At 40.2% G+C, this 15,735-nt stretch overlaps 1 protein-coding gene across 3 annotated transcripts in view; it reads right to left on the bottom strand.

Moving 5' to 3' along the window:
- ndst3 (N-deacetylase/N-sulfotransferase (heparan glucosaminyl) 3) overlaps window positions 1-15,328 on the bottom strand; it is a 41,848-nt gene extending 26,520 nt beyond the window's left edge. For 2 of the 3 annotated variants that reach the window (XM_041982803.1, XM_041982801.1), the window contains exons 1-4: window positions 14,933-15,328; window positions 12,109-13,409; window positions 2,227-2,314; window positions 1,131-1,285 (exon numbers count right to left, since the gene is read on the bottom strand). In XM_041982803.1, coding sequence (XP_041838737.1) covers window positions 1,131-1,285; window positions 2,227-2,314; window positions 12,109-13,107 — 1,242 coding nt within the window. In that variant the 5' untranslated portion in view covers window positions 13,108-13,409; window positions 14,933-15,328. Of the gene's footprint in view, window positions 1-1,130; window positions 1,286-2,226; window positions 2,315-12,108; window positions 13,410-13,497; window positions 13,590-14,932 lie in introns of all 3 variants that reach the window. The other variant, XM_041982802.1, reaches the window with a different exon arrangement.
- Between the last annotated feature and the right edge of the window lie 407 nt (window positions 15,329-15,735).

Genomic DNA, 15,735 nt, shown 5'->3' with positions numbered 1-15,735 from the left:
CACTTTTTTTTTTTCTGGAACGTTGTGTCATTTTACAGCAGCATTTTGTTTTATGACACCACATCACATGCCAGCAGCCAGTTATCAACACACTAACAGTTGTGAACAAACACTGCAGCTTCATTCTTCAAAGAAATGCAAGAGGAGATTTTTGTTGGAAGAGAGAAAAAGAAAGAAAGAAAGGACAAAAGCAAGAAATAAGACAAGAGTCAACATCAAACTGACTTTTACTGGCTGCAGAGAACTCAGAATAGAGGTACGATGCAAGATGGACACCAAATCAGCCAAATTACTCAAATTAACTATTGTTAGAGTGTGCCTCATTGAGAAAATATGCCAAAGTTCAGTACTGGGGCTTTAAGGCTTGTATGTGCTCATCGTAATATATATCTAAGGTTGGTACTATTTGTTCGAGTCTTATGGAATGCAACTGTTAAATAGTCAAAGGACCCAAGTTGTTGGCTGAGAAACTTCAGAATTTGAAGACAAAAACATTAAAATATAAGTTAATAGCACTAACTTTTCCTCTCTGTGAAGCATGACAAATCACCACGACAAATCAGGTAATGGATTTTTTTTCTTTATTTTCTTTTTTTTTTGTAAGTAGAACAATTATTCATTCTGAAATTCTTTTTGTCCACTGGAAAAGGACCTTGGACTCCATCAAGCTTGTCTGACACCCTGAAGAAGGCTGGTAAGCTGAACGCGTCGCTGTTTAACAAAGCAGCGTGACTGCACCATGAAAATAGTCTTTTTAAATTCTTTTTTTAAAGGGAGTGCCTTGGAGTTCTTTTTTTTTTGTTGTTTTTTTCCATATTTCAATTATGCCTACCCCATCCAAAGCGCACTTCAAATAAATATTATGCTTCATCTAGAAACTGCTCCTGCACAAACAATCTATTTTAAATGCATGCTTGTGTTGGTTAGAACAGATCCACAGCTTTGACCAACACTGTGCCTATAATCTGCGGCAGCACAAGAAATGACAATTACTTACAGCAACAGACGTCCTTGAAGAAGACACAATCATCAGGAACAAGTATGATTAAAAGGACACACAAGAGAGAGAAAACAGCAAGGAAACAGACAGCTGCAAGAAATGTGCGCACATCCTTGTGCATCCATCTTACCAGAGCAAACTCCTTGTTGAGGACCATCTGCTCCAGCAGGGAGGACTCATTGTGAAAGAGGTGAGGCTGCATGTGACTCCACATGTGGGGGAACCACCAAAACTCATCTACATACTTCAGCAGTAGATCATCTCCCTCATCCTCTTCTGGTGTCCCTATATGCACACATGAAAGTTTGCACATACACAAGGACAAAAGGACACAAATGAAAAATATACTACACAATAACATGGAGATTTGGAAAATGTTGCAATTGCTGTTTTGCATAATTTCTTGCTAATATGCAAACAAACAACTGGGTTGTCTTGAGCTTTTGTTGTTATAAAAATGGCCTGATACCATGGTGATAAAAACTTATTCTATAGCAGTAACAGATGCTATGGTAATGGGTTTTATTTTACTGCAGATTTATTCTAATTATAATCATCTTCAGATTCACCTCTGTGTTTTTCTTTTCTGGTGTATGTTCCACCTTAGTTCTGTCTGTGCAGATTTAGAGACTTGTACAAGGAAATCAATGAAATCTGTCCTTGTTGTTGCAGCACAGGCAGAGAATATGCCACAGCATACCGTGACCTCAAAAATATGCCTTGATATATATTTCTATACAACTTTATATTAAGACATAGTAGGAAATTATTTTTATCAAGAATGGCAGGGTTATAAAATCACTGTTTATGCCATGCAGGATTACTCCAACAGCAAACTGATTTTTTTTTTCTTGAAAAACATAATTAAGACAGAAATATTTGTTTATTACAGTATGCCCTTACATTCAAGTCAGAATGAAATCTGTAAACATTAAGATTTTGTTTAAGTTTTAGACTTTCTTTAGGGCTTAAGTCACTTAATGTAAAAGCCAACTTGTGTTAAACTGTAAATATATAAACCACAAGTTCCCTGTCATAACAATAACTATTAGGAGCAACTGTGTTGCTCCTAATATCACATCGCCACATAAAGTTATAATGGTGTTAGCTAATCTTACTGACAGTGAGAGACATACAAGAGAGTGATAATCTTGTATTATGTTAATTTCACAATTACCTAGATTGAAACGCAGATAATTTCTATGTAAAACAGGATCAGAACCCACCTGTGTGGTAGAATTTTCCAGAGAAACCCAGATTGAAGGTAAAGTTATGGATAAAGGAACGTAGCTGTTTCTGGGTATCAAGGAGAGCCTGCAGACAGATAGATGGATAGATGGATAGATAGATAGATAGATAGATAGATAGATAGATAGATAGATAGATAGATAGATAGATAGATAGATAGATAGATAGATAGATAGATAGATAGATAGATAGATAGATAGATAGATAGATAGATAGATAGATAGATATAGAAAACAATAATATTAGAGAATCATATTCAACCCCATGAACTGCACAGACAGAGCACATAACTGTATATCAAGTTCATTTCTCCCCAGCGTGCGCTGGAACAGATAAAATCCTGTGTGATTTAGATCTTATGTCTCTCTGTTGTATATTTAAGTGACCTCTGGTTCCTTTGAGAACTATCATGACGGCTGTGTGTTCTCATCAGTGCTTACCCTCTGGCCTGACAATAGCAGCTGTCACCAACATGCTGCTGCTGCATGTTTCATTACTTTTTTACAAAATTCTCTGTGAACAACTCTTCCAGTGGCTCTTCCTGTCCTTAAAGCTACCTCAATCTCTGGTTTCAATGCTTGCATCAGGATTTTCCTCACTTATTTAATGACTTCATTAGTTTGCTGGCCTTTAAACAAAGACTCTGTAATGAGTGTTAACTAAAGAGAGTTGTACACTGCATGCACACACACTGACGGTAATGCAAGTTAATGAAGGTCAGTGCATTAGTAGCCTCTGGAGGGTGGACCAATAACCCCCCCCACCCCCACCTACCAACCTGCACACACACACACACAGATACACACACACACTTCTTTCTTCCATCATTTCCTCCATCCATCCCTAACATTACCAAGTGAAACCGTGAAACCCCTACCTCCCTCCCATCTTCCTCCTCCTTTCTCTGGTTCTCCCCTATCTTTCTGAGAACCTGCAGTCCCCCGTCCCCAACCCACCCCTTCACCTCCCCCCTTTCCACATTTGTCTTCCACGCCTCCATCTCTCCCCCACTTGCTCTGTGAAAATGTCACATTCTCAGGAGACAGGGCTGTACTAATTTAAAAGGAAGGCTGAAGCAGCATGGAAGAAAGATCGCTCCCTCTGCCTCTATGACTTTATACCCTTGCATGTTCTCTTGTACTCAACCACACCGTCTTCCTGCTACCATTGCAATTCTCACTCTCACAAATGTTTTGTTTAATAATAAAGCCCTTACTTCTCTTTTTAGAATTCGGTCAGCTGGCTCATACTGTGTACGAATCACACCTCGACTACAAATCTTTATCACGCCTGCTTTTAATCGATCACCGGGAACCTCTCCTCATTTAAGATACCTGAGCAGCTGGAACCAGAGCAAAGAACTGGCTCTCCCTCTCTTTTCACAGTTTCTCGTCTTAAATGTGTGTCTCCCAAACCAACAAATATACAGACAGATGCAAGGAGTGTCTTCATTAGCCTTAATCTAATGGTGCTGAAGATGGCTGCATGCTGACAGATGTGCACAATTCCCTAATCTGATCCCATGTCTCTTCTGCTGTGACATCCTCTAAATCTTACAGACATGCACACGCAGAGCCAAATGTGAGGATACAAAGACTTAAGAATGAAATTAAGTTTGGAGCTGAGTGCTTTGCATTGTAACTCAATATACACTCCCTGATGCATTTGGCTGAAATGCATTATTCACGTGTGTGGTAGCATGCGTTAGAAAAAGAGTAGGTGTGTTTCCAAGTGTGCCGTATATTACTTGAAATATCTCATTTGTATTCTGCTTCCTAACATTCACAACATGAAGAACAAAACCACATCAGGAAAACTTATGATGTGTCTACAGAACCAAAAACACACCACATTTTTACGTGTTTTAGATTTGTAACTGTGACTCCTCCAAGTCAAAGTCATATATATACATATATATATATATATACACATAAAGCTGCAATCCTTTTTCTGAAAATCAGATTTTTGCTGCAGTTGTAGATCTTCTAAGGGCTACTGCAAATGATTGCACTGACAAGCCATGTTCATGAAAATATTAATGCAAAGAACAAAAGAGCAAACATGGATGTTTTTAAAAAGGACAATGAGAACTTGACAATTTATTTAATCAAAAAGGTCATTGTTCAAAAGCAAATTCAAATAATTTCCATCAGAGAAGCAAACAACAAGAAGAATGTCCTATATGCACCTGCACCACAGATTATACTAGTTTCAATCAACAAATCACTTATAGATTAGCTCTGGCTTTCAAGCTATTTAAAAGCAATACCAAATCATTCTAATCACAGACGACTGATCAGGAACATAAATAAGCTGAAATATGTCAAATATCCCATTTACTAAATGAAAAATCTAAAGACCATGACATTGGCACAATTCCAGCAAAGAAAAGGGGGGAAATGTGTTGATAACAGTTTACTCCTCTTTGAATGTACTTTTAGGAGTTGATAGCTCATAGAGGGACGACAGTATAACAAATAAACAGAACCGTTAGTACTTAATATATCCAGCAATAAAAAAGACACACTTATTGTGCAGAAAATGATCTCCTTGAGCATGTGACTAATCTCCAAATCAGGCTTTAAAGAACTAAGTTCCCTCCTGGTATTTGTCTGAAGAAAAACTGTGGCCAATTTGAGAGAATGGAGGGCTTTAAACAATATGGAGCCAATCTCCTGCATAGATTCTGGCTCGAAACAGAGAATAATCTTAACATGGCCCATAAGAGCAACTTTAAAAGAAAGATAGGGAAAATTTGGATTTGCAGAAGGTAGGACTGCACAGCATCTGAGAAATAATAGTGATTAGGGTAAACACACACACTGGGATTAGCAGTGCACAACAGTCCCTCATTTTGGCTCCCAATCCCCCAGTTTCTACGTACTGCCAGTGTCAATGGAAATGCCAGTTTGTTTCAGTGTGCAGAAGAGTGTATGTTTGTGTGCACTTGCATGTGTGGATGTGGTAAGCCCTAGAAGAGGTGCCAGATAGATGTTGGGGTTCAAACAGATGGGAGACAGGCATCTGGACAGCTGGCATTCACTGCCTTTCAAAAACCCTTTACGCCAACCACCTCTTCACCATATCCCCATTCTGTCATTCCCTTCTTTACACTGTTTCATTTTTCATGTCTTTTCATATGCCTCTAAGCCTGACTGGGGGATCTAAAATAATAAAAGTAATTATAAAATAACCTTTTTGCAAGTGGTATTTTATGCACCAGCAGATTTGAAAGCGAGAAGAGGAACAAGAAAATTGGACATGTTAATGGGGTTTAATTCCTGCGAAAAGGCAAGTCAAAGTTCCTGATTCATTTGCAAGAATGCTTTGTGTCTTTGACTGTGTATCTGTGCATGCAATGTGAACCCTAAATCAGCAAATATGGTCAAATCTGACCTTTTCTTAACAGATGTCGGTTTAGAATATGCACATAACACACCAGCCACTCATAAATAGTTAATTATTGTTTGAAATAGTTGTGAGGTTGTATTTGTTTTAGTTTTTCATACTACCACAGCATATGATCAATCAACTATAATACTTTAATTATATTAAAATGAACATAGAAATAGAAACAAAAAGCAACTGAAAAGATTTATTATATATATCTATTAGTTAAATATATATCACTGTACTCTTTGAAATTGTGTGGCTTGTGTAAATGTGTTTCAGTAACATGTTTTTACCAGTTTCTAGCTGTTTAAAAAACTTCCTTTGTGGAGCCAAAGCTGTATTTCTTTCTCTATCCAAACAAAGGCTGCAGAGCCTCCATTTGGATATCTTAGCATAAACTAAGTCACCTGGGCCTTCCCAAGGCTTCAGTTCTTCCAGCTTGGTCTTCAGATATAGATTCAGCCCAGAACATATGGCAAAGGCATTGCTGGGAAATACCGCAACAATGCTGTGGAATGAAGCAAAAAGGAAAGCAGGCTGATTTCCCCTTGCATCTGTATGTGGCTGTTAAGTTACCAAGGTTATCTTTATTCTTTTAGGGGATCTTTATCAAGGGACACTTTCTACTTCCTAATTTTCAACAGAAGGGGCAAAAACTGCTTTAACATTAAGTCTTTCTGTCATAATCTAAGCTACAAAAATTATAGCTGAAGTACTTTGATGATTTTCTCATCTAAACATCAGTTTTGCTTCATTAGTTGGTAAGTGATAGCTACATAACGTTAGCCTCGCAGCATGATTGTTTAAGTCATATTCTAAGGTTTAACAGGAAGAGCTCTACTGTCAATCAGCAGCATTAAGAGAGTACATTTAGACGGATACCACAATTGAGCCAAAATATGACTTAAGGCCCATTTATGCTTGACACAGAAGACAGAGACGCAAACGGGTGGACACTTCCATCCGTGTCTTCTGTTGTTTATGCACGCAATTGGTCCGTTTTCAGGGGCCTTGCGGATCCCTCACTTGACACAGCAAACCGGAAACCACAGGGTCAGTGTTCAGCAGTATAGCCAACATGCAACCAGCAAAAGGAACAAACCAGAAAAGAAGAAGAGGGACAGGAGGAAGAAGAAGAAGAAATGAGGACAACAACTGCAGAGATGGCAGGAGTTTTTGAAGAAAGGCTGTGTGAGTGTGAGGTGTATCAACTTTACAGCGGTGAAGTACAACCACCAACCGGAGTCTGAAACCGACGTCAGAACGCAGAATAGAACTCTGAACTCAGCACTGCCCACTAGTGGCTGAGTTGACTTCATAACCTTGGAAATGTAAAAGATGCATGGAAGTATAAGGGTGGCGACATATGACAATGTTTGAAACGGATGTACCTATTATGTATGCAAGGGAGCATAAATTGGCCTTTAGAAAATTATGCTACAAGGCTAATGATAAGCATTGCATCTTGATCCACAAAACCAAGGGTACACTAGTACCCCTGCTGAGGGGTTAGGTGACCACTTTCACTTCATAAATGAAAAGGGGCACATTACCTATGTCAAATAGCGGGGTAGGTCCGAGTGATGAGTTCAATGACTAGATTTAGAGTGAACTATTACTCTTTGCCTCTTTGTCCCACTTGCAGTTTTCCTTTCAGATTCAAGTCAGTGTAGCATATATTTGAATATTTTACAAATTCATCTATTCGCTTGTATTTACTTATCCGAGGTAACTTATGATTGCTTTAGCGTTGATATCCTGACACTAAATTCTGCTTGGCAGCCCCTCAAGGATTTTAACTTTCAGTGACTGCTGTGACTGCAAAAACCTGCCACATTTTGTGAAGGATGATTCGTGGCACTCAGTCATACTCTCAGTTTATATTGAGTTGGAGAAACTCAGACGGAAATTGTTAATTAGACAAAATGAGTAACTTTTTTCTGTTGGAGAACAGATGAATCTCTCATATACAAACATGTTTTGTTTTATTTATTTTTTTTCTCCTTTGGGTTTGTTTTTTTCATCTCTTATCAGGCTTTTTCACCTGAAACTTTGTCATTTTAAAAACCATTTAAATTTAACACATTATGTGAGTGAATATATCCCCAGCAAATTAAAAAAGCAAGAGCCTTTTGTGTCTTTTATAGTAAGCTGCTCAATTCAATCTCCTTTTTTTTCTAATGTATTTCTCTCTCTCTCTCTCTCTCTCTTTCTACCCATTTTAAAATCTTTCATCAATTGTGTATGTCTTTCTATTTATGTAATAGCACTTGGCAAAGTAGTAAACAGATACAGAGTAGGAGCTAAGCTTGATTGACTAAATTAGTTCTAAAGATTAACTTTAAACTAAGCTGCACAATAAATAACAGAAAGCTGGGCCAAAACCCTTTAAAGAAATCGGAATTGTAGCCGTTTTGTTTAATACCTTTTTTTTTCTTTGTTTTAAGATCAATGAAAATGATCTCAAGGAAAACAAATAATATTTTAACCAAGACATTTGCACCATTGCATTAATTTAAATTGTACATAGTATATGTCTCTCAGTGTGGTTCAGTTATATGGAAGATAACTACCCTCCAGCTGGGTAAGATGTTTAAACGAGCTTCTTTTTTCGTGCTCTGGGCAAAATAGCACTTCGAGGGATATGAAAGTAGTAATTATTTGAGCAGCTACATTAAACTAGGGGAGGAAAATGGCAAAAACTGCCCCATTTATCCACTTATTCCTTTTCAGGGGCACAAGATATGGACTGTCACAACATAAAATTGGGAAAATGAAGGACATTTCATCTAACAGGGCAGTCCCTCACTGCATACTCTCATCCACTGCACACAAAGTTCTGAGCTAATGCATGACAATTGTACAAATGATCCAGCCACAGCTTGCTTTTAGTAAATGCAACCCTATGTAGCCTAACATGAGAGTGCGTCTCAGCTTCTGAATCTAAGTGGAAGATGTGTGTTTGCATGCATGTGTCGTCTAAACTTAGATTACACCTCTGCAGAAAACACCTTGGGGAGGAAAAGAGTGGGAATGAGTTGAGAGAGAGGTTTAGAGAGGAATACAAACAGGCCGGAGATAGCGATCAATGACTCAAGTGAGGGAGTGAGGAGGAAGCTGAGCGGAGGAGGAGGAGGTGGACGGGGAGAGAGAAGGACGGTGATAAAGAGGCATCCGAAGACAGAGATCTGACACCTCCCTAACGATGACTTCGAGGGAGAGGAGAAAGCCTACATGCATGAATTAGAACATGAAAATGCAAGCGCAGTCACGAGCATCATTGATGGAGGTTTTTGACTGGCATCATCCCTCATTTTGAGAAATGTCATCCATGGGGTGCCTCCCTGTGAATCATTTTAATAGAGGAAATACAGCTGTGTGTGTGAGCGTGTGCACAGACAGAAGGGGGTGTAGGTATTGTTTGTCACCAGATGAACTCGTGGGGTGAGACTAATGAAGAGTGCAGAGAGAAGGAGGGTGGCATTTTAATTGGCCTCTCTCTTCCTGTCTCATTCCTGCCAGAGCAGGAGATTGAATGTTGTCTTTAAAAAAGGTAAGAGAGGACTTCTAACAAACTGTGATGTCTTTAACATTAACTGTTGCTGAACCTCAGGACTAGATGGGTTTTACATTTTCATATTGTTTTATGTGGTTCTAATAAATATTCATGGTTATATATTTTGCTTTTGGGATCTTGCAACTCCTAATTCAGTACTAACCTAACTTATGGGCTTTATATATTTAGTCAAAATTCCCCAGATATTGGAGTCATGGAGAAGTTGCTCATCAGATTACCATCACTTTCACAAAAAATTCAAATTTCCGCCTTAAGTACTGAGCAACTTCTGGATTATAAATGAGATAATTAGAAATGTTCTATTTTACTGATTATATGTACTTTTATAGGCATTTATAGTCCCATAAAGAAGACAATGTGATGTACAAAGAATAAAAAAAGGCCATTTTATGGATTTTATCATTTGTAAAATTATTAAAAAGTGTTATTGCTGAGATCTAAAAAATGCATTTGACATCAGTGTTATTATAATCTTTTACCTTAAGAAAAACATTTTAAATAAAAAAAAGACGTTTTTAGATGTTTAAGATTAAGATTGAGATGTTTAAAGAAACAAATCTAGTTATGTTTATTGTAGGTAAGGGTAAAACTTCACCAGTTTCTTACTGGTGAACATTGTTTTTTTTTTTCTTTAATTAAAGATTTTTATGTTCAGATATAGAAATGATGCAACAACTAAATAAAAATGTGCTGCTCTGCATAAAGAGCCCAATTTTAGCAAAATAAACCACAAACCTATTTTGGAAGTTTAGAAGAATAACATTTTCAAATCCAAAAGTGCCTAAAATATCTCCACAAAGCACAACTTTACAAACTTTACATAAAATGATGTAACTATATTTAATGTGAACAGTTAAGAAATTAATCTGATCAAACAGTATTCAGTGGATAAAGCGAATGTGAAATTTCTGCTGCAGTGAATTCAGTAGGCTACCAAAGTTTGTCACCATAAAGGTCATCAACCCGTCCGCTCTGATTGTTTTCATGTTTAACTTCATACACCAGACCTGGACAGTTTTACCCAACCTCACTTTTGTGCTTGAATAACTTTTCACAAGCATTAATCTTGACACATCCCTTCAGCTGTTACCGTCATCCAAAGCTAGATGTGTTGTACGTTTGACATGTAATCATCGTGTTTGAGTAATCCTTTTCAAAGCTTTCATCAGCAGAGGGGAAAGACTTCCATTTGCTAGCCAATCTGACGAGTAACCAACAGGGTATCCTCACAATATGACAAAGATATGTTTAAAAGTCAAATAAATCTCCTGATCTTATAATTGTGATATCCAGCATATGGTTTCCTCCTACTTACACGACTAGCACCAAGAAGCAACCTTGAATTTTCTGTAATGTGACAACTCAACTTAATGCTCCCATCTATGAGGCAAGTGCTCTTCCTCCACTCATTCTTTTGCCCTCAGGATTTTGTTTTTCTGAAATAACAAAGTTAGCTACGATCTCTTTCCTTGGCACCGTACTCCACCTTACTTTCCCTCCAACTGTTCTCCTCCTTTTTTCTTTCCATGAGTCTCTCACTGTGATTGCCAGCTACAGTATAATAAGTGGAAAAAGTGTTTCAAATGGCAAATTTTAACGTCTTTTTCTGACCCTCTGTTTGTCTATCTTTTCTATCTCCCACCTCATCCTCCAATACCATCTCCCTTTCCTTCTGTTATGGCACTGGTTCATTCTCATGTATATTTATGCCACAAAGCTGAAGAGTCAGGCAGACTCAAAATGAAAACTCCAACCAAAGAGCGCTCGTGTGCTCATTTTGTGAATGTGCTCACTGGGTGTGTGTAGCTGTGTGAGGGAGTATGCACTCTTTTATCCTTTTGGATACAAGCATCTTTTATATATTCAGAGGCAGAATTCCTCTTTGCCTCACCAGCATGTTTCCTTTTTTTTTTATTTCCCCCCAAACCTCCCCTATTCCCTGTTATCTGAAACCCAACTTTTAGCAATGGACAGGTGGCTCTTCTTTTCTCAGTGCCTGACAGTACAGCTGAAAGTGACATTTCAATTTAAAGAAGTGATTCAAGAAACAACCACACACACAGAGGCAGACTCATATGAACCCACTTTTCTATTTTGTATACCCTGTGGACGCAGTGAGGCGGTTCAGACGCTGCTGCTCTCAGTTCATGCACATACAGCAAACATGAAATTCCTTTTCTCTAATAAATATTGCATTTTCTAAGAAATCTGGATTTTTTTTTAAATAATTTTTGCATGTGTGCAAATACTGTACTTTTGCATGTAAACAAGGGTGCAGAAACACATCTGTCTGTATCTGTGCTTGCCCATGCAAGCGTGTGTGTTGAAACAATAGCTGTCTTGAGAGGCAGGCGGCACGGTTGACTCTCTTTTAGTTTCCCTAAGAGGAGGAACGTGGGAAAAGAGGAATAAGTGCCATTCATCTTTTCACTGCCTCATTCACTACATCTCTTTCTTACATTCACCCCTCCTTTTTCCCTCTTCACACCACATCTTTGTTCCCTTAAATGGCCTCTTCTGACTAAACCTCCATTTGAAAGTGCTGTCGTTGGAACCCTGATACACTTGAAGCAAACACACAGAGCCATTCCACACATACACTCACACACTATTCCAAAAAATCCCCTCAGTGCACCCATGCCTGAGCTAGAATCCTCTGAAAATGCAGTCCTGGAACAATCCTTTGCTGAAGTGGCTTACACTTCAATAAGAAAACACTCCTTATCTTCACCACTGCACTGCCGTCAATTACTGTTTTTATGAGATGACACTAGAATACAAAAATCTAATCCAACACTAGTGACCTGACAGTAATTGATCCTCTCTATCCCCTTCTGTCTCTCTCTAATGCACATTATCCCACAATTAAATCCCTCGCCCCCAGCAATACCTTCACATCCTTGACGTTCATGCGTGTGCCCTCTTTGCCAACAAAAATGTCATCGATATCCACCAGTATGTGCCGGTCCAGACCCAAAGTAAGCTTCCTGTCTGTGAGGTAGGAAATAGCATCCACCAGGATGAGTCTGTGGAGCCAGTAGCTTAGTCCCTGGCCAAAGAGCACTCGCCTCACCCCATCATAAAGTCCCATGTCCTGCACCACTGTGGCCTGGAGGCTGAGACTGAAACCAGGCCCTGGATTATCACCGCTGCCGGTCCCTGTTCCCTCCTTAGCCCGCGCATGCAGCACAGCCTGGTATGTGGAGTGATTAGAGGAGAATGAGGTCCAGTCCTCCCCAGGTAAGGCCCCTCGATCTGTGCCAGGTTTGGTCAGGTGAAGAAGAGGTGAGCTGGACACCACACAACAGTCCCATAGAACTTGGTTGGTCCTAAGCACCAGCGGTAGGCCTCTGAGTTTTAGGACAGATGGGGAATTCTCAGTGGAACGGTAGAAGCCTATGATGCCAACTCTGTACTCAGTACAATATTGATGCAACAGCTGTCTGTTCCATGTATCTGCATTTGCATACTTTAATAGATTCTCATAAATGATGAGTGCATATCGTCCACGGCCCTTTTCTGTCAGCGGTGGAAGGTCACCCTTTCCTGAGGCAATCTCCATGCGGAACTGGAAATGAGTTGACTCCAATATAGCCACAATGTCCTGACCAAGCTGGGAGTACTGTGACTCCACCAGCACCAGAACTACCGGGTCAGTGTGCACATGTGTGTGAGGGGGGTTAGGAGGGTAGGGGTATGGTAGTTGGCGGTATGGAGACATGGAGAGAGGCTGGGAGCAGGCAGGCTCAGCGGATTGTCCGAGTTGCATGGAAGGGGAGGAGTTTGTAAAAAGAAAATAGGCTGAAAGGAGAAGAGAAAGGAGGCAGCAGGAGGCCAGTAAGAACAGAAGCCTACGTAAGTGGCGACGGAATCGCACAGCCACTGTCATCGCGAGTCAGGGGGTTTATTGTGCACCACAAAAGTAGAGGTCTTTTTGTTGAGTCTGCAGAAGTCTGTAGAGAGAGCACACCCAGGAGTTGGGTGGTTAAAAAACCCAAGAGACTGTCAATGTGTGCAGGACAGAAGCAAAGCCACTTCTGTATGTCATGTCACCATGGCAGGTAAAGAAGAGAGTTGCACCAGATTTCCAAAAAAGAGAGGTCTTGCTTGAGGAGTTGAAATGCAGCTGAGGTACTCTCAAGTCCTCATGGAGGAATCACACACACAGGCGGAGCAAGTGATGATTAATATCTGCAAAAAAAGGGGACAAGGAGAATAGAAAGTGAATTTGTTGGGAAGGGTTGGATAGTAACCATTAGTTCTCCTTGTGAGTGTCTACCTAGGTTGTGCCACCCTGGGGAATGTAAGGGCACAGCTGGTAACTTCAGAGCTGATTGAAAACAACTTGCATCCTTAGGGCTTAGTCAGACTCTGCCACACACAAACATAATGACATCCCAGTTAAAACATGACACAAAAGTCCATCTCCAGAAATAAACAACAGCTGGTTGTGTGTTAATATGGCAGTGTGGGGAGGTGGATGGGAGCTCAACTAATCAGTCCCATAAAGCTCCACAGAGAATTCCTCTAATTGTGCCAAACTCTGAGCACCCCTGTCCCATTTCTAAGCCTAATCATCTGAAATACCACAAAATTAGAGTTGGAATCCTTTTACCAAGAGCACTAATCTGGGGGGAGCCCATGACAGTACAGAGGAAATGAAGTGCAAGAAGAGACAGAGAAAAAGAGAAGAGAGGAACAAAATGCAATGAATTATAGAAAGAGACAAAAAAGACCAGGATTAGCATCTTAATGTATGTGCCGGGAGCCAGGGAGAAGAAAAGATCCCACAGCATCTCTCTTTTCTCTCCTCCCCCCATTCTGTCTTGCTACTTCTGTCAGTTTGAATATCAATAGCCTTTCCTCACATTTTCCATCCCTCTTCCCTTATTCCTTTAGTGAACACAAGCAAAGAGAAGGTCACCGAGGAGGGACTCCAATCATATTCCTTAAATATGAATTCAGAAGATGGAAAATAGGAGGAAAATAACTTATTAAATATTCTTTGTAGCTCTGCCAGCATGGAGAGAAAAGTTGTTTTATTTGCTTTAATGAAAGCATGTCATCCTGCTCTGACAAATGGAGAGTTTTGTAGTGTCAACACAAACCAAAAAGAAGAAACAAGAGGAGGAAACTAGTTCAGGAGTAAAGTAAAGGTATTTCGTCTTCAAGCATTTACTGTCTAGCAGGTGGATGACTGAAACTGATGATTTTGGGGGAAGACACAGGAGAGCATCTCAACTTTATGTGAGGCTGGTTTAACCTGTTACTAAAGGTATGCACGTGCTTCATTGTTAGGATCCACAGGAGGGCGCTGATATTAGATTAACATTTTTATTTCACGTGGAAGTTTTCACTTCTCATATTAGAGACTAACAGTGATTTTTCTGGATAAGAAACCCTAAAATAAATTACATTACCTGCAACTCTTAATGACTGTTCTTCATCTGTGGTTTTCAGTTTGAAATGGTGTTTTAGAGCCTGCTGTGTTAGACAGGCTTTAAAATCTGGTGCGATATTGTGCACATTGTAAACAATACATGGGAAATATTTAGTCTACTCAGCTTTGAGTCTGTTTAGCTCTATTTCCAACGAAAGCAGCCTATATTAGCCCTCGGCATGCAGAAGTCAAACTAAAAACAAGTAATTCCTCGGAGTTTCTGTCCCGCTCCCTGAACTTTCAGCTGAAAACGAGCACCGACTAGCCCACTTACCTCAACCCCAGCCTGAGGTGCTGCCGTGCCGGAGGAGGAGAGGCAGAGATGCGGTGATGCTGCTCGGGTCTCGGTGGCGCACCACTCCCGTGTGTTTCGGACGCTGAGGCGTTGTGCCATCTCCCCCACCCCTCCTCTCTCTACCCCTCTACTAGAGCAGCAGGAGCGGCCAGCTGGAATGATCCGCTCTCATCCCTCCTTTCATCATTCTTCTCCTTCTCTTCCACTCGCCACCCCTCTGCGATCTTCTGGTTCTCTTTCTCCGGGAATAAAATTTCTCGTGAATCACGGTTTATCAAGGTAGAGGTTAAGCAGCATTAAAACGGAGGAGCTCCGATGTGTACGGCTGTCCGTAAACGATTGGCTGCCGCGCGTAAACGCTGTGCTTTAATAGCGCCTACACAAGTGGAGGCGATCGAGGGGGAAGAGAGGGAGAGAGTGGGTGTCTAGAAGCGAGAGGAGGGGAGGGGGCTCGGTTTGATTGACACAAACAGCCTTTTTTCTCGGGCATCAGCGTTACAGAAACCCGGGTAAAAGCTCACGGCCCGTTAGTTGGTGTGAGTTGGATGGGAGATGTCACACACGGATACGCACCGGTGCAAGCTGATTGCGCGCCTTACTGATTCCCTCTCACTGCTCGGACAAGCTGTAGCACTCAATGATAAAAGAAATGGGGGAAAAGACACGTAGACCAAAAAAAAAAAAAAAAAAAAAAAAGAGACAGAGAAATCAACTTTACACTACAAAAATAAAACATTTAGAAACACAGGACATTTTTTTGCCCACATATGTTTAAAACTCAC

This window comes from Melanotaenia boesemani, chromosome 4 (genome assembly GCF_017639745.1).
Source record: "Melanotaenia boesemani isolate fMelBoe1 chromosome 4, fMelBoe1.pri, whole genome shotgun sequence".
Classification (NCBI taxonomy): Eukaryota; Metazoa; Chordata; class Actinopteri; order Atheriniformes; family Melanotaeniidae; genus Melanotaenia; species Melanotaenia boesemani.
Note: the sequence above shows the minus strand (reverse complement) of the source record. Positions and strands in the feature narration are given on the sequence as shown.